The sequence below is a fragment of the Ambystoma mexicanum genome, chromosome 4p (genome assembly GCF_040938575.1).
Source record: "Ambystoma mexicanum isolate Mex_15411 chromosome 4p, UKY_AmexF1_1, whole genome shotgun sequence".
Taxonomy (NCBI): domain Eukaryota; kingdom Metazoa; phylum Chordata; class Amphibia; order Caudata; family Ambystomatidae; genus Ambystoma; species Ambystoma mexicanum.
In genome coordinates, this window is record NC_090927.1 from 475,607,232 (window position 1) to 475,626,274 (window position 19,043).

General features: G+C 46.2%; 1 protein-coding gene across 4 annotated transcripts in view; it reads left to right on the plus strand.

The window, feature by feature from the left end:
* Nucleotides 1-19,043, plus strand: part of KIDINS220 (kinase D interacting substrate 220) — a 1,499,978-nt gene that overhangs the window by 413,886 nt on the left and 1,067,049 nt on the right. For all 4 annotated transcript variants that reach the window (XM_069606010.1, XM_069606012.1, XM_069606011.1 and 1 more), the window contains exon 9: nucleotides 10,032-10,229. In XM_069606010.1, coding sequence (XP_069462111.1) covers nucleotides 10,032-10,229 — 198 coding nt within the window. The remainder of the gene's footprint in view (nucleotides 1-10,031; nucleotides 10,230-19,043) is intronic.

Consider the following 19,043-nt stretch of genomic DNA (forward strand, 5'->3'; position numbering starts at 1 on the left):
CAGCCTGCCAGCAATTGGAACTGGTTTCATTCAGGCACACCTAGGACACGTTTCAGGACCCTCCCTCACTTTCTGCCTCTCCAGGCACACTGGAGCCTGGCCGGGCTTCAGGGCTGAACCCCGGCAAAGGCAAAACACACAAAGGACTCAAACCTGTTTCAACTAACAGAGTAAAAGCCAAGAAGGAACTAACAGAAAATGGCAAAAAAGAAGACTGGGGTCATTTTGGAAAAAAACAGTCACCCATTGGTGCTGAACTGCAGCTGAGGGTTCAGCCTGCTGTAAACATACACACAGGTAGTAAAAATTAAACCACTGCCACCAGCCATTTAAAGTATGTTAGTGTAATAAAAAATTTCACGTGGAAAAAAAAAAGAATTTCACGTGGGATAGGGAATTACTAATTAACCCCCAAGCACTCCACATAGGGTATTGTGTGCTGGTCCCACAAAGAAAAGTTAAGACAGGTGTAACGCTCACCTGATTCCCACGGAGGCGCAGGTCTGGCTTCGAGTGCTGATGCTTCTTCAATGGTGAAGCGCAGGACTCTGAAGATGGACAGGAAGGGCCCTCTACTCTGGCTTCTCCGGCTCGCAGGAATTTTCCCCTGTGCGTGAAAAGGGAGTATTACCTACTGACTGAGTTATGATCAAGCCTCCCACTCTCTTCCAACCCTCCAAGATACCCTTCCACGATTCCCTGTGAAGGATGAGCTCTCCATCCTGCTTCTGATGCAGGGGCGCGTTGAAACCCAGTTACTTCACTGGATTGAGGATTGATGGGAGTTCAGGTAAGCTTGACTATTCAGGTAAGGCTCTGTAAAAGTTCTGTTGCAAGTTCAAAAGTCCAAGCTTAATAATAATGTTCATTGTCTTTTTGCAGCAAGCGCTAATGCTTATGTCTTTTTTTCCCCTTAGGGGCCGGGGTTCGGAATGCCGGAGATATGGCACCGACCCGAAGTGAAACGTGCAGTTCCAGTTCCAGGAAATGGCAGGTTAGTTCTGGATGAGCGCTCGGGAACTGACTTTGCATACGCTCATTCAATGTCTTTGTCTTTTTTCCCCATAGGGGCTGGGGTCCGGAAAATGCCTGGAAGCGGCAAGACCCGAAATGAAATGAGGTAAGTCTTATTCCCTTCCTTCTCTCACCTCTTATTCTTGTCTTTTTCTCTAGGCTCTGGGAAGTGGCTGTGTATCCGGATGATCGCTGCTGAAGATGGAGGAACCCAGGAAAGGTGAGTGAAATGCAGCGCTGCAGCGATCGTAACGAAATGCCTTTAAAAATAATGTCTTCCCTTTCAGGATCGTCGGTGATGTCTCCGTGGTGCAGATTTAGCTGGTAAGGTCTCTTGTCTCCCTTTGCAGGTGAGCCAGGATGCTGACAGGCGTGGCTGAAGTCCAGATGCAGGAGCTGACACGGCGAGTGTCCAGCTGCGAGGAGCAGAACAACGCGAAGCGTGAGTTGCTGATCGGGTGTGGTTTAACTAGCTTTGGAAGAAGTCCCAAGTGTGTATGCTTCCTCCGATCAGGTATGTATCCTTCCCCGACCACACCCGGGTGGAAAGTAGTCCCACAGGTAAAGTAGTTCCATTCAGGCCTCAAGAGGGCCTGGATGTGGCAGCATGGTCTGCATCAGGTAAGTGCACATGAAAACACTTGAACACATGTCTAGCTTTATGAGCCTGGCGCCTAAGGCGCCAGGACAGAGGTCCAACATGAGCCTGGCGCCTAAGGCGCCAGGACTGCGTCCAAAGGGCCCCAGCTTGTGCCTGCTGGCACTCCCCTGGGGGAAATGATGCCTGCCTCTGGGGTCGCTGGGTCGGACCTGGCTCCTTGGAGGTAGGCATCATGACAGTACCCCCCCTCAAGGCCCCTCCCAAGGTTCTTCCCTCCGGGGGTTTGGGCTTGTTCGGAAATCTGCGGTGAAACCTTTGTACTAATCGAGGTGCGTGGACATGGTTACTAGGCTCCCACGATCTCTCTTGAGGTCCGTATCCCTCCAGTCAACAAGATAGAAGAGTTTCGACTTTACCACCTTGGAGTCTAAAATGTCTTTAACTTCGAATTCTAATTCCCCTTCAATTTGAACTGGATCTGGAGGCTTGGGCAATCGGATTCCTGGTTGTACTGGCTTCAAAAGTGATGCATGAAAAACTGGATGAATACGCATGTTGGACGGTAGATCCAGTTTAAAGGCCACTAGGTTGATTATAGCTTTGATGGGATTAGGTCCTATGAATCTGGGATTGAAGGTTCGCGGGCCCTTGAGGGGTAAATGTTTAGTTGCTAGCCATACCTGGTCTCCTACTTGGTAAGGAGGAGTTTTACTTCGGTGCAAATCGGCGTTTTCTTTATACTTTTTCTTGGCTTGCTGTAAATGAGTTGCAGCTTCTTTGAAGGCTTGGGTTATTGTGGAATGCAGATGATTTACTGCGGGCATTTCCAGGGTCAGAGGTGGATCTAGGTCAGAGGTCCGAGGATGGTGACCATACAAAGTATAAAAGGGGGTTTGTCCGGTTCCAGAATGCACTGAATTGTTGTATGCATATTCTGCGATCCAAAGGATGTCTTTCCAATTTAACTCGGATTGGTGTAACATGCACCGAAGATATTGCTCGAGAGTCTGATTGGTTCTCTCGGTTTGTCCGTCGGTCTGGGGGTGGTGGCTGGTGGATAACCGCACATCTATTTGTGCTAGTTGGCAACACTTCTTTCAAAAATGTGAGATAAATTGACTTCCGCGATCCTAGACTAATATGGAAGGGAAACCATGTATGCGAACTATATTCTCCAGGAATTCCTTGGCCAAGGTGGAAGCTGAAGGCAAACCCTTTAAAGGGATAAAGTGGGCCATTTTGGAGAATAGGTCCACAATTACAAGGATTGTGTTGTAACCAGCACAAGGAGGCAGATCTGTTATAAAGTCCATTGACAGGGTGTGCCATTGCGCCGGTGGAATATCCAAGGGTTGAAGTAGGCCGGCTGGCCTTTTCTTTTGAGCCTTGTTTTGGGCGCAAATTCCACAAGACAGTACAAAAGACCTTATGTCTTTTCTCCAAGAAGGCCACCAGAAGTGGCGTTTGATTTTTTCCTGCGTTTTAGCGATACCAGGGTGTCCTTCCATTAAAGATTCATGATGATGGGCAATAACAAGTTCTTGCAATTCTTTACTTGGCAGAAACAACCGCTCCTGGAAGTAGGGTAAGTCATCCTTAACGGTGTAATGAGGACCCTTTTGACTCCATTCCAGTAAGGTTGAAGAGTCTAGAAGTTGTTTTACTTGCGTTTGGATATCCTCAATAGTTTGCAATGAAGTTAAGCCTAAGATTCTTTGCTCGGGTATGATGGGCACTGGTTCTAAGCTCGAATTAGGTTCTTCCATGCCAATCCGGGATAAGGCGTCCGCTTTTCCATTCTTGCAGCCAGGACGATAGGTAATTACAAAATCAAATTCCGCAAAGAATAGAGCCCATCGGAGTTGTCGTGAAGATTGAGCTTTGGCCGTTTTTAAATACTGTAAGTTTCTGTGGTCCGTAATTACGGTGATGGTGTGTCTTGCCCCGAGAAGGTAGTGACGCCAAGCCTTGAAAGCAGATTTGATGGCCAGTAACTCTTTATCGGTGATTGCGTAGTTGATTTCAGGAGGAGAAAATTTTCTGGACCAAAAGGCCACTGGGTGTAGTTGGTTAGTTTTTGGGTCTCTTTGCGACAGGACAGCTCCCATGGCCGAACTGGATGCATCGGTTTCCACTATGTACGGGAGATCTGGGTGCGGGTGCTTCAATACAGGTGCAGAGGTGAATTTGGTTTTCAGGTCCTGGAAGGCTTGTTCGGCCTCAAGAGTCCATTCGAAGCGTTTGTTTTTCTTTAGGAGAGCAGTGATGGGTTGGACTATTCGGGAAAATTCCGGGATGAATCTTCGATAGAAATTGGCAAAGCCGAGCATGCTCTGAACTCTCTTCACCGAGCTTGGAGATGGCCATTTGAGGATGGCGTCCACCTTTCGCGAGTCCATTCGGACTCCTTGAGGTGTCAGGATGAATCCGAGAAACTCAACTTCTGTGGTATGAAAAATGCATTTTTCGAGTTTTGCAAATAATCTGTGCTGGCGCAGTTTCTCAAGAACTGCCCTAACATGTTTTCTGTGATCAGATTCTGAAGAAGAGTACACCAGGATGTCGTCAATGTAAACAATGACACAGACATCGATAAGTTCCCGAAGAACATCATTCATAAAGTACTGAAAGGCGGCAGGTGCATTGCACAAACCGAAGGGCATCACCTGATATTCGAAAAACCCAAACTTGGTGCGGAATGCAGTCTTCGATTCGTCGCCTTCTTTTATGTGCACCAGGTGATAAGCTCCTCGGAGATCTAACTTGGTGTACACACAAGCGTCTTTCACCTGGTCGATAAGCTCAGGGATCAAGGGCAGAGGATAACGATTCTTAATCGTTATTTAATTTAGGCCGCGATAGTCTATACACGTTCTAAGGTCACCTTCTTTTTTCGGCACGAAGAACAGAGCTGAAGAGACAGGAGACTTGGACGGGCGAATAAAACCATTGGCTAGGTACTGATCTAAATACTGACGCAAATGCAGGTTCTCAGGTTCCGTAAGAGCATAAATCCTACTACAAGGTAGTTGAGCATTGGGTACCAGATCGATTTGGCAATCATAAGACCGATGGGGAGGTAACGTGTTAGCCTGTTCTTTCTGAAAAACGTCTTGGAATTCTTGGTATTCTGACGGTAGCTTTACAGGGGTGGAAGTTGCTGAGGCTAGACCCATAGTTGGATTTCTTAGATAACAAGTTGGTTCACAATCAGGAAAACTTATCTTCTTTGCTCGCCAGTCAATTCTGGGATTATGTGTTTCTAACCAAGGAATTCCAAGAATTACTTGAAATTGTGGGGCCTTGATCACATCAAACACGATTGCTTCCCGATGTCCATCCTGACCCACCCGTGTCACTTCAACAGTGGAATGCGTTACAGGCCCTGAGGCTATTTCGGTTCATCTACTGTAGTAATGACATCTTGGGTTACTTTCGGGCGGAGAGGAAGCTTAATCCTGAAAGCCAATTCACGGTCTATGTAATTTCCAATAGCTCCACTGTCGATGTATGCTTTTATAGCATGCAACTGCTGAGGCTGTTTTGGGTCCACGAGCACCATTGGCATGACTAAATGCGAGGTTAAAGAGTTAGTTTTCAAGCTCGGCAAGCGGACCCCTACGCTTGCCGGGCTAGGTCGTTTCCCGAATCAGGTGTCACTAATTCGTTATCAGTAGCTCCAACCACCTTCTTAAGTGGTTTAACTGGACAATTTCGAAGAAAGTGACCTTAAGTCCCGCAATACAGACAAAGTTGCATTTGCCGCCTTCTCTCTCGTTCTTTCTGCGTTAATGGTCCTTTAACCCCACCGATTTGCATAGGTTCAGATACGTCGGTACTCTTGGAGTTAGCGTGGGTTTTGATCGGTGCTCGGTTTTCATACTTGATCCGATCTGCTTTTCTATTTTGAAGTCTGTGATCAAGTTGAACCACCAAGTCAATGTAGTCTGCGCAGACCTGGGGTGGGTTTACTATCTGAGCTAGAACATCTTTAAGCTCTCCGCGCAGGCCTCGATGAAACAATGTGATCCTTTTGCTTTCTGGCCATCCAGTTTCCACAACCAGTCTGTTAAAGGTGGCTATGTAGGACAGAAGATCCTGATTACCTTGTCGTAAGGATAGCAGTTCGTTATCAAGGGCCTGTCCTTGAGAGTGTCGAGCGAACAATCTTTCCATGCTGGCCTGGAAGCCCTGAAAATTCTGGAGAATGGGATCATCCTGATTTACCAATGGAATAGACCAATCGGCAGCACTGCCACTGAGGTAAGATAGTATAAACGCTACCTTGGTCTGGTCGTTAGGGAAGGCTCCGGGTCTGCATAGAAAGTGTAAACGACATTGGTTCATAAAGATGGCATATTTCTTGGGATCCCCCGCAAAACGTTCAGGCGGGGCCAAAGGCATGTGTCCAGGTAGAATAATTTGTACCGGGTTACTCAAACCCATTGATGTGGAAATGTCTCCGGAATTAGGTAAAGGAGTGTGCCCTGCCTGGGCCTGTAATAACCTTTTGGCTAGGTCATCTGTTCTTTCCTTGGATAAGATCAGTTCTCTTTTGAGAGCGTTAGTCTCCTGGCGGGCTGAGTGCACCTCTGCCCGTAATTCCCCCAAAAGCTGGGCCAGCTGGTCAGTCTCGGAAGTCTCCATAGCGCCTGGGTGGGAAATTGTGGGTAGTCTTCGCGTTCTGTAACGCTCACCTGATTCCCACGGAGGCGCAGGTCTGGCTTCGAGTGCTGATGCTTCTTCAATGGTGAAGCGCAGGACTCTGAAGATGGACAGGAAGGGCCCTCTACTCTGGCTTCTCCGGCTCGAAGGAATTTTCCCCTGTGCGTGAAAAGGGAGTATTACCTACTGACTGAGTTATGATCAAGCCTCCCACTCTCTTCCAACCCTCCACGATACCCTTCCACGATTCCCCGTGAAGTCTCACCTTAGGGTGAGGAAGGATGAGCTCTCCATCCTGCTTCTGATGCAGGGGCGCGTTGAAACCCAGTTACTTCACTGGATTGAGGATTGATGGGAGTTCAGGTAAGCTTGACTATTCAGGTAAGGCTCTGTAAAAGTTCTGTTGCAAGTTCAAAAGTCCAAGCTTAATAATAATGTTCATTGTCTTTTTGCAGCAAGCGCTAATGCTTATGTCTTTTTTTCCCCTTATGGCCGGGGTTCGGAATGCCGGAGATATGGCACCGACCCGAAGTGAAACGTGCAGTTCCAGAGCCAGGAAATGGCAGGTTAGTTCTGGATGAGCGCTCGGGAACTGACTTTGCATACGCTCATTCAATGTCTTTGTCTTTTTTCCCCATAGGGGCCGGGGTCCGGAAAATGCCTGGAAGCGGCAAGACCCGAAATGAAATGAGGTAAGTCTTATTCCCTTCCTTCTCTCACCTCTTATTCTTGTCTTTTTCTCTAGGCTCTGGGAAGTGGCTGTGTATCCGGATGATCGCTGCTGAAGATGGAGGAACCCAGGAAAGGTGAGTGAAATGCAGCGCTGCAGCGATCGTAACGAAATGCCTTTAAAAATAATGTCTTCCCTTTCAGGATCGTCGGTGATGTCTCCGTGGTGCAGATTTAGCTGGTAAGGTCTCTTGTCTCCCTTTGCAGGTGACCCAGGATGCTGACAGGCGTGGCTGAAGTCCAGATGCAGGAGCTGACACGGTGAGCGTCCAGCTGCGAGGAGCAGAACAACGCAAAGCGTGAGTTGCTGATCGGGTGTGGTTTAAATAGCTTTGGAAGAAGTCCCAAGTGTGTATCCTTCCTCCGATCAGGTATGTATCCTTCCCCGACCACACCCGGGTGGAAAGTAGTCCCACAGGTAAAGTAGTTCCATTCAGGCCTCAAGAGGGCCTGGATGTGGCAGCATGGTCTGCATCAAGTAAGTGCACATGAAAACACTTGAACACATGTCTAGCTTTATGAGCCTGGCGCCTAAGGCGCCAGGACAGAGGTCCAACATGAGCCTGGCGCCTTAGGCGCCAGGACTGCGTCCAAAGGGCCCCAGCTTGGGCCCGCTGGCACTCGCCTGGGGGAAATGATGCCTGCCTCTGGGGTTGCTGGGTCGGACCTGGCTCCTTGGAGGTAGGCATCATGACAACAGGGATCATCTTAATATTCTTGTGAACTTTAGTTCACCCAAGAAAATGTAATTAAACATTAAGAGAAGTACAAGGAACCTCTTAGTGGAACTGTGCCTAAGGTGCTGTGTGTCACCATGCAAAAAGCAGATGCCTATGGAGTTTGTCAGACTCCATAAAACAGTAAAACACAAATATCCTAGTCAGGAAAGATGCATGAGGGAGTGAGAAAAAGGTCCCACTCACTCGGGAGTAAAACAATCACAAGCCCTAAGTCCAGCAAAAGAGCTGGGGGTCTCGAAGGTTGAAGGGAATTAGCACATAAATTAAAATTCTTCCAAACATTGCTATTAAGGCAGAGATCATTGGCAGAACACCATGCCTGAATAGCAGTTAGGCTGTCGGGTATGAGGGAGGAGGGGGTTAGAGGATATGAATTCTTGGGGTGCTCCAGGGAGCTTAGTGTTTTCCCTTTTATTGTTTTCTGCGTCTGGAATAAGGTTGGCCTTGTGACTGGACTGCGGGTAAAGGAGAGTGATCAGCAAGTCTTCTGGATCACCCCATAGATATCCCCCTCTCTGCAGTGCCAACCGATGCTGGATTGCCGAATGCTGTGAAATATTTTCCCTGTTAATATCCCAACTACCCTCATCCACTCTACCCAAAACATTTCCATTACCCTTCCTTTTATCACCTGCAACTTTGGTATGGGTTTTGATTGGGCTGGGACGTCTATTTGGAGGGGGAAGGATTTGCATCTCAGCCTATAGGTGTCTTTTTTCAGTAAGTGGGATTCTTGTATCAAAGCAATGTTAACCTCTTCATCTTGAAGTATCTATATGTCTGACCCTCTTCTTTGGGGAATTTGAACATCTCATAAGATCTTCATTTGGCGTGTGATTTTGCTCTGGGTGTCTCTCCAGTAAATGTCTGCTCGTAATGCAACAATGGTGTTATGAGAACCTGTTCCCCCCCCTTTCCAAGCCACTCCCATACTAGTATGTAATCCCACAAACCTCTTTCCGCCCCCCCCTTCTTAAATCCCATAACGAGTAGGTTATCCCTCAAACATATCAACGGCACATACCCCTCCCTGGCATTACAGCTGTGGTAATGACTGAGGGGAGAGTCTTTGAAGCTGGATCCCTTGCTTATTGGTAGGAAAGGTGCCATATACCTTAGTAGAGAGGGAATGGCTCCATATTTCTTACCAGTACGCTGTAAATAAAACCTCAGATTAGGAAAAAGTGGGCCTCTTGCTATCATCCAGGCTGGATAATTAAAAGGAAGCTGGGTGCTATATACCTGTGACTGTAACCTAAACAAAGAAAGAGCTGGGTGCTCTATCCTTGTGACTTTGGCCAAAGAAGTGCCTGGCTACTATAGCCCTAAAAGGATTTTAGCCAAAAAGTGGCTAATGCTGTATCAGCGGCTGTCCTTAGTTTAGAGAACCTTGGGGACAGCAGTATCCCCATTAGAAAACTTAACCATGACACTGTCTAATTTAACCCATTCTGACACTTTATTTAGAACAACTTCAGAGAGGAACGTCTTTTTAGGTTTCCCAAAACCCCTGACACAATAGCCTTTTATCCCAAATTAATCCTTGAATCTGAATAGAAACCGTGAATTGTGTGCTTTCTTTCTTACTTGTACAAAGCTTTTCTAACTTTGCCACCTTTTCTGCTTCCCTTATCTAGTCCTTAACAGAGGGCACAGTACGCCAGTCTCCAGACCAGTTTCCTCTCTGTTGGACCACTACGCAGATTACTGGCATAGTAGAAAAAAACATAGAAAAAACCATACCATAACATTACATTAAGTTTTGTATGTCATGTGGTTTGTCGAGCCATCATGTGCTAAATGGGCACAGTGGGTTGGCCACATTATGGTTAACTGGACATCAGAGAATCCCTTGTTACTATGCTAACTGGAAAATATGGGATCTGGATTTACTGTGCTACCAGGGCAAAATGGAATCCTGCCATGCTGTGCATACTGGGAATAACCAGATTTTACATTACTGAACTAACTGGGGACAGTGGGGTGGCCTTAGTGGGAATCTTCCCATGGGCATAATGGGATTTGACACACGTGTACTAAGTGAACATTAAGGAATTTGGCAGTGCTGTGTTAGCTATGCATAATGATACTCTTGTGCATTACAAAGGTACTATTTGTCCCGTAAAACATTAGTGTCAATGTTTGTTTCAGTGTCTGTTCCTTTTTCCGTACTCAAGAATAGATTTCAATCATGGACATGCTATGGTCTTAAACTGTCTGCACATGGAGAACAATAAATGTGGAATGGTAGCTTACAATAATACCTTTACATTTTCTTTCAGAATTCAATGACCGCCCTAATTGTAGCTGTGAAAGGCGGCTATACAGACACAGTCAAAGACATTTTAAAAAGGAATCCAAATGTCAACTTGACTGATAAAGATGGAAATACTGCGTTGGCAATTGCAGCAAAGGAAGGCCATACTGAAATTGTGCAGGATCTGCTTGATGCAGGAACCTACGTAAACATCCCAGATCGGGTTAGTACACTTTTGCTTTTATATTTGTAGGTACCTCAATTTGCAAATTTCATTTTTGGTTATTGTTGATATGCAAGTACACATGTTTAAGGCCGTTTATATAATAGTTTAATTCAACTACTGATGTATCCAAGAGGCATAACGGTTAATAGTGGACATCTCACCCTTCTAAAAGATGCCAATTTAATTTAATGAAATAGAAGGCAACATAGGGGGAATGAAGGGAAGGCTACAATTTTCAATACAAAAGAACGAGATAAGAATGTTGAGCATTTTGAATAGAGACCAAAAAGGTACATTTAATGTTGCTGTGTGGAAAGTTGGACTGATGAGGTGAGTTTTCAGAGCAAAACCAATCCTGAGAACAGATTAGCTGTTGAAAGATAGCAAAATAGTTCTAAGGCAATCGGTTCAGTCTATAAGCATGGACTGAGTGTGGAAGGCAGATAAGTCCCCAAAAAATGTTTGGGCCGATTCACAAAGTGTTTTAATTGGGGACAATCCCATTGAAAATCGCTTTGTGAATCATGCTGTTTGTCTTCCCCAATGTTGGTGGTTCAGTGGTGGGGCAGTTGGTTCATATGTCAGACGGAACTGAATATTTTTTAGAACCTTATTGAAATTTTACAAAAACAAAACATTTGAACCATAAACACATTATCATTAGTTGTATTGCAGCAATATGTATGCATATTGATTACATTCTCATTAGCTGTAAAGCATTGTGTCATAGACAAAGAATATCAGCACATGTATGCCTCTTGTGACTTTGTCTAGCTTAACCCTATTTATCAAAACACAGAATAATAGTAATTTACTCTTTTAGAGAGATGTGCTCTGAAGTCTGCACTTATAGCATTAGATCAATGTTAGGCAAGAATTGATGTAGAAACACTGTGAGAGACGACGCACCCCTTGTCTACTTGGTATTCGGTAACCCACCTTTTGAAATAGGGCTGTAATACGCAAGTTGGCAGTGTAACTGAGCAGCCAGGCCTATCTCAAGAGGAGTAAATGTGTGCTGTAGAGCTATAGCAATGACATTCACAAATACAAGTAGCCAAGTAACACTTATACTCAAGGTTTCAATTATAACTAGTTATTTAACATCCATTTTTAAATAAGCGTTATTTAAAAAGGGCAAGATATGGAACAATCAAGTATACTTTAAAATACTTTTCCAGAATCAGTATAAGTTTAGTAGATACTCTTCAGAGATGTTTTTACACACTTTCTACACCCGGAGGTGACTTCATTTACAAGGACAGTAATGGCATTTATATATCAGTAGTAGACTTTTCAGATTCTGAGGTTGCAGAAGTTTCTCAGGGCATCTGAGTATACTTAAATCTTCTAATGAAGCCTATACAAAAACCTTTTCCAGCAATAACAGTGTAACAACAAGTTATCACGTCTGAGGGACAGAAAATATCAAAGTCAACGGACTAGAAGAGTCTGCAGGGAGCCAGGACAGCCAAAGCCAATATGAGCACAGTATATGGAGCTGAGGCACTTCCTATCCTAGTTAATAAAAGTCTTGCACAAAGTTAGAGAGTTTTTGTAAAAAATCACAGTAGGGTCACAAGCTGTTATACTTGTGTAGAGCAGAGCTGGAATCAACTCTAACAAAAGTAGCCACTACAAGTCTCAACTGAGAACAGCAAAGCTAAAAACACTAAGGTAAGTACCCCAAGTCTGAACAGTACTTCTGGTTTGAAAAAGAGTGGTCCAGCTGGATTCTGTCCTGTTGCAGCAATGTAGATCCTGGGTTCCTGAGCCTCAGTCGTGGGGACAAGAGGGAGGATGTCTGGAGGACACCTGCGGAAGCAATTTGGAGGTCGTCTGCAGCTATGGGCTCTTTTCAGATCAGCAGCACTTTGTGGTTTCAGCGTGTGGTAAACAGCACCACTGCGCATCTCGGATTCCGGTTGGGCTTCCTTCACTCCTTGAGTCCTACACTCTGGTGAGGGGACTCAAGCTCTGGTCTTCCTGCTTCTGGAGGGTCCTTAGGAGATTCCAGGAGCGTCTGGCCGGATTGCAGACGTTGCACTCGACTATGGATTTTTCTACCCCTGGCACTCGGTTCCTGCAGCAGCAAAGAAGTATAGCCAGCCGGGGAAGATGGTCCAGTGGAGTTCGTCTCAGGGTTAGTTGGTCCCACTCTCCTTCCGGAGCTTCTGTTGTCGATCAGAAAAAGGAGTTTAAGCCCAACAGCAGGGCTTCACCATGCAATACAAAGGTCCAGGAGGATGCAGTGAGCTTTGTTCACGGTTTCTTTGTCGGGTGTTATTACCAGTGGTCGACTCTGCCTCTTGTCCCAAAACCCTCACATGTTTCTTCTATTCATGCACAGCCTAGGCTGTCACTCAAACAGCAGGATGGCTGTCCTAAAAGGATAGCCAGCCAGCCAATCAGAATCGGTTGTAGTCAGGCATTCCTAGAGACAATGACACGGGAGTTTTGGGAACCTCCCTCACTTCCTGCTCTTCCAGACACACTGGAGCCAGAGGCGGGTTTCAGGACTGAAGCCCGCCAAAGGCAAAATGAGCAAGGGGTTCAAACCTGGCTTGGTGCGCAGAGTAAAACCTAAGAAAGAACTCACGAAAAGAAAGTGGTGAAAAGACGACCAGGGCCATTTTGACAAAAATGGTCATCCATGGCGGCAATACTGCAGCTGAGGGTTCAGCCTGCAGTAGAAAAGCACATTGGTAGGAACATCAAACCACCACCACCAGCCATTTAAAGTAGTGAGGGTAACATAAACATGTTTACATGAGTAGTTAGGATAAGGGGGGCTACTAAGTGACCCCCTAGCAGTACACATAAGATTGTGTGTGCTGGACCTACAAAGAGAAAAGGTAGTCAACTCACTTTACTATTCTTGGGAACGGTAGTTCACACAAGATAAGGTATTTAAACCTTATGAGAAATCTAAAGGATTTCTCTGTGACCCTGCACTAAAGGTGCTGTGTGTCACCATACAAAAAGTAGATGCCTATGGATTTTGTCAGACTACAAAAACAAAGGAAACACATAATCCATATCGGGTCAACACACATGAAAGAGTGAGAAAAAGGTCCCACTCACTCCAGGTTTAAAATTAAAAAAGTCCTTAAGTCCAGCAAAAGACCTAGGGGTCTCTAAAGTTGAAGGGGATTAGCACAGAAATTGGAATTCTCCCTGACATTCAACACTTGGTATTTGATATTGCCCTTGATCCCCATTCTATTGCAGTGCAACAAATGAAGTATGAATCTACTGGGCAAAATCTGATATCTTGGACCTGAGCCAAGACATTACTTTGTAGCACTTGCCAGTCGAATAGCCAATCCTGCAGATTTCTTATTGTGGCTTGTAGACCCAGTTGCAAGGAACTAGTGTACTAAAAGGTCCCTTGCATGCTTTTTCACAATTACCAATATCTTTCCCAAGCTGTTTGTCGTAAAATCCTGCTTTCAGGGGAAAGCTCCACAATAAATACAGCAAAGAGCACTGAGCCTGCCTTCATTTCACACAATCCACTTCCACTTCTGCGAACACAGTGTGTATTCAGTTAGCTGTTCTAAAATATATCGTAAGTATTTTACAGTGAATGCATCAGAACTTGGCATTGAAAGATGCTCTACTAGTTTGCTCGGATGCTGTACTCAATTCTGCATCTTTTATAGACACCTAATGCCTCATCCCATTTCGGCTGAGCTCTTTGGACCTGATGTCACTGTTGTACAGAGTTTTATTACCATTACCTAAAGCAAGCTGACGCATGCATATGTTGCAGCAGCAAGGTGATGGTGTTACGGCAGTTTCCCTGAAATCCTACTTGGAGGTAAGACTTTAGTAAGCTATCCCAAGGGTTTGTAGATCCCCCACTCTTAGCATCAGTCTGTACTACTGATGGGCAGGGTCGGACTGGGACAAGAAATAGGCCCGGTCAACCAAAAAAAAGTGGCCCACTGCTCGCTTCAAAAAAGTGGCCCAGCTCTCGCCTCAGGACCCTTGACCTCTGATGACATCACCGGAAGTGATGTAATTTGATCCCACCCCAAATTGACATCCTGGGAAGCGATGAAACATGACCTTTGACCTCTCGACAAAACAGGAAGTGGCTTCAGATAGCATTGTTCCTAAGCACACTACGAAAAAATATGGTTATGATTTCACTAATGTGATATACATTTCATACAAGAATGAATCACCATATGTATCATTAATATCTGTGTGTATAGATCCATATTACCAAATTACTGTGAATGCAAGCAGACATCCAAGGCCAAATGATAATGGTATTGTATAGCACTTACGATTAAGCACTTTTTTATAGAACAAATATGCACACAATATCACCGAACCTGTGTTGGTACTCATTTATCGACCTAAGAAGGATGAAAGGCTTTTTGAAGAAAAAAATAAAATAATCAAAAAAATAGATAAAATTTCTCTTTTTTTTTTCCCGAAACCGGCCAGGCGTAGCCAGAAACCGGCCCGACTCCCCAGGGACAAGTTCGGCCCAGCCACGGGCCGAAAGGCTCAGGGGCCAAACCAACCCTGCTGTTGGGACCTTGGTTGAGTGGCAGAGCAGTCAGGCTTATCTTAAGAGGAAGATGTGAGCTGTAGGTAAGTACAGTGAACCCAGTTAGTAATGCACATCAAAGAAACATATATATTTTATATACACAAGTCACTGTAATTCACTTAGCACGATAAACCAACACATATAGGAATACTAGCTACTTCTTTTAAGGAGAACACTTCTTACGGTACCGTAATGCATACAGTTAGCATACACATATAAGATAGAGATTTTAAGCAGGACCATCAGTTGGTTAGAGTTATACCAGTAGAGCTTTGAGTTGTAGAGGCAGTTTCTCAACAAAGCAAGTTTTTTAAAGTCCACTTTGCATCCCTATCTAAAAGACAGTTCGGAGAGGTTTAAAGTCTTGCAAAGTTGCAGAAGGTTAACATTCCTGAGGATACTTTGAGTCTCTAAGAAGGAAGATACATGTAGATTTAACCAATCTCAGAGACCCTGTTAAAGGACTTGCTAAGGGACACCAGCAACAGCCTGAGTCGGAGGTAAGAGGGGTTTTCCTTGGACACCTCTATATGCACTCCAATGCTCTGGAGCGACTTTCTGGAATCCTGTAAGCAATACCTTTTTCCGCACAATACCTTTGGTTAGAAGAGTGTTTGTGCTGGATGCTCAGCGATGTTGCAGCTCTGGATCCGACTTTCGGATTCCTGGGTCCAATGACGAAAGGCAGGACAATGGATGGGATCTCTCAGCAGCCGTCTCGAGAGAGGACCTGTGGCACGTCTTTCAGCAACTTCTCTGGTCACTCTGCGGTTATGGTGCTTTTTCTTCAGCACCAACAAAGGATGTGGTTCTCCTGGTCAATCTTCTTTGGATCCTGCAGCCTCACACTCTGATGAGGGGGTCTGGGTGAGTTGGATTGAGTGTCCTGGAGGGTCCAGCAAAGACTTGGACGGACAGATTCAGCCTTTCCACAATGATGCACTCGAAATGGTCAGCAGGTCTCCTGGTTTTGGGGTTCCACAGCTCTGGAAACTCCTAGTACCTCGAGAGATGGCTCATTTCAAAGTTCGTTTTGGGACTGTTTTTTTCCATCAGTCAAAGGGAAGGAGTCGTCCTCTTCAGAGTTCCTCTGTCGCATAGACAACAGGGTCAGGACAGCGGTGATCACTTCATGGTCTTGCCAAGGGTCTGCAGGTGTCTCTGGTCATCTTCTTCTTTGGTTACTTCAGTTTCCAGTGGTCGATTTAGAAAGGGGCATATGGCTGTCCCATCAGGACAGCCAGACCTCCAGTGGGAGCTGGTTCTATTCAGACACTCTGACAAAGGATAGGGGGATGGAAAACTCCTCCCCCACTTCCTGCCTGCCTAGACCCACTGGAGCATAGGCAGGGAAAATTGATAAATCTGCCTAACCAATCCGGGCACTGGAAAAGCTTTAATTTATTCTTTTACCCATGGTGCCACTTCCCTCTGCATATCTTACTGTTACTGTACCCTGGCTACCAACCCTTTCTAGCAACTGCATGAGGTCTATAAAATCATGCACTGGAAACATATCGCCCCTAGCGTCACTATTTGTGTGTTCCCTATGTTGCACATTGAGCACTATCAATCAGGTTGGCACAGATCCTTTTAATCGAGTTAATGACCAGTATAGCTTCTATAGATGTATGTACTTCAGTGCCCTTACCCAAATGTTTCTGTATACCTTGTATCAATCTTCACCTGCAATCCTGTTACTCTCACCTGGTATCCACAGGGATGCCACCCAGCCCTGGTTTGATGATTAGCACTCTCGAACCCTCTCCCGGTCGCTTGGTAAGGCCTCTGGTTAAAGATGGGTCTGCAATATAGGAGAGCTGGATTCAATACCAGATTCTTTGTTTTCCCACCTCCCTTGGCCTCAACTCCTTCCTCCCCTTGGGCCTTCTCCTCACTTAATATTGTAAAAGGTGGATTCTCCGTCCTGCTCCTCGTGGCAGGGGCGCGTAGATGTGGGGGGCGAGCAGCGACCAAGTTACTTCACTGGTGCAAGCCCCCCTGAGGGAATCCAGGCCTGCTGCGACTCCGTAGGTTTGCTGCTTTACAGTCTTTATATGCAGTTCTTATGTTCCTCTTAGTTCAAATAATAATGTCTTTCTTCTTTCCTTTTAGGTATGGAAAGGTATTTTGGTGTTGTCATGCAGTTTGAAGATGAGCATAGGCCGGTAGGCGAAAGCGCGGTGTGCGCGATGCTGTCCGGTGAGTAATGCGCGATGCACAGCGCTGTTTCGCCTTTTATATTGCTAACCTGTGTCTTTTTTCTCCTTGTAGGTCGCGATGATCCTCGCCGAGCGCCGTAATGTTCCAGCGATGATACTGACCAGGAGAGGACGACCCAGGTAAGAATTGTGTGGCTTTCTTCGATCGGGAGTAAACGTGAGTAAACGCTTACTAATGCTGTCTTTCTCTCTCCTCTTTCCAGGTTATGGTATTCCAGGATGCATGGGGTGCCGGATGATGGAGTTCGTACCTTCAGGTGAGTGGAACTGAAGTCGGCGATGGATTGAAGACAGGATACTGTTCCAGGTAAGTCCTAGTGTTTTTTTTTTTTAAATTTCTTTATTGGTTTTTCAACAGAGTGTAACACAAACGAATCATTGGTTAGACAATGCGATATGTGTAAATCAAGAACAACATGTCTTAACATTCCCAACCCTCCCGCCCCACCCCCCTCCCTCCGAGACCACAGTAGAGTCCTCAGATTTCCTTAGGCTCGAGCCGGGCCGGGACTGCCAGAGCTGTTCGAGGCGCTGTCCTGCGCCCCTGGGTGGAGTAGTGGCACCGTTAGTGCTACCCAACGGAGTAGATCTGCGCTGGAGTCCAGTCTTTGTACCTGAATCGCAGTTTCCCAAGCCGCAGTCTCAGCGGCTATCCATCTCCTGAGGTCATCCCACCAAAGGGCCTCGCTCGGCCCCCCCTGCGCTCTTCCAACCCATGGCTATGCGCCTTTTCGCTGTTATGTATATCAAGTCAATAAGTCTATTTAGGGGCTTATTCTTGCTGCTTCCCTTGTAACTCCCCAATATGCAGGCTGCTGGCTCGTGAATCTCCACCTCAATCTCAGCTGTCGCCACCTTCTCTTTCACTCGGGCCCAGAACCTCTGGACTACCGGGCAGCTCCAAAACATGTGGGTCATACCCGCCCTTGGCTCGTGACATTTGGGACATGTCTGGATCGTTGCTCCTTTGAACTTTGATATGGCGTCGGGCGTAAGGTAGGCTCTGTTGGTAATGTACAGCTGAATGAGTTGGAGGCGAGCATTTCTGGAGATTTTTTTATGGTAATGGGTTATTTTCTCCCATGCTTTGTCCTCAAATTCAAGGCCCATTTCGCTCTCCCATCTACCTTTGCATTTCAGTGCATTCTTTGTCGTGCCCTGCAATAGGGCTTCGTATATTCTGGAGGTTTCGTGGCCTCCTTCGGCAGTGTCCAGCAATGATTCGATGGTTTCATTCTCTATGAGTTGGTTGGTGGCCTCTAGCCATCTCTTCTTCAGGGCCTTCGTTACTGCTCTGTGGAGCAAGAACTGGCCCGTGGGCAGGCCCGTAGACTTGCTGAGGACAGTAAAAGTCATGAGCTCTTGTTCATGGATGAGGTCTCCGAGTACTGCCACACCATAGGGTTCCCACTGAGTGCGTGTTTCCGTGTGTCCCCATTAAGGTTTCACCATGACAGCCACAATGGGGATTTGCGGGGAATATGGGTCTGTCAACCCCATTGCTCTGCAGGCTCGCTTCCAGAGCTGAGTTCCAAGCTTGATTAGGTAAGGATGATGTTGTAGAGCCCCCTTCTCGACCCAAAGTAGGTCTCGGAGTAGCAGTCGCGGCAGGGCCGGTTGGAGTAGTCGGGTGTCGGTGGTGGCTTCATCCGCCAACCAGTGCGTTACGTGCCTCAGTTGACTGGCCAGGTAATACAGTTCGAAATTGGGGACTTTCAATCCCCCCTTCTCATAGGGTCTTTGGAGAATGTCCAGCGCCACCCTGTGCCTACCTCCCTGCCACAGGAATCCCCTACAGAGCTTGTTCAGGTCTCTGAAAAAAGCGGGGGGGATGTTGAAGGGGACGCTGGAAAAGCAGTGTAGTAGGCGTGGGAGTGCTACCATTTTGAGGAGTCCCGCCCGCCCAGCCACAGAGAGAGGGAGCTTCCCCCAAAAGTTCATGGATTTTGCAAGTGCGTCCTTCGCCCTAACCGTGTTAAGAATGTGTTCGGTACTCGGGTTATGGTGTATGGTAACACC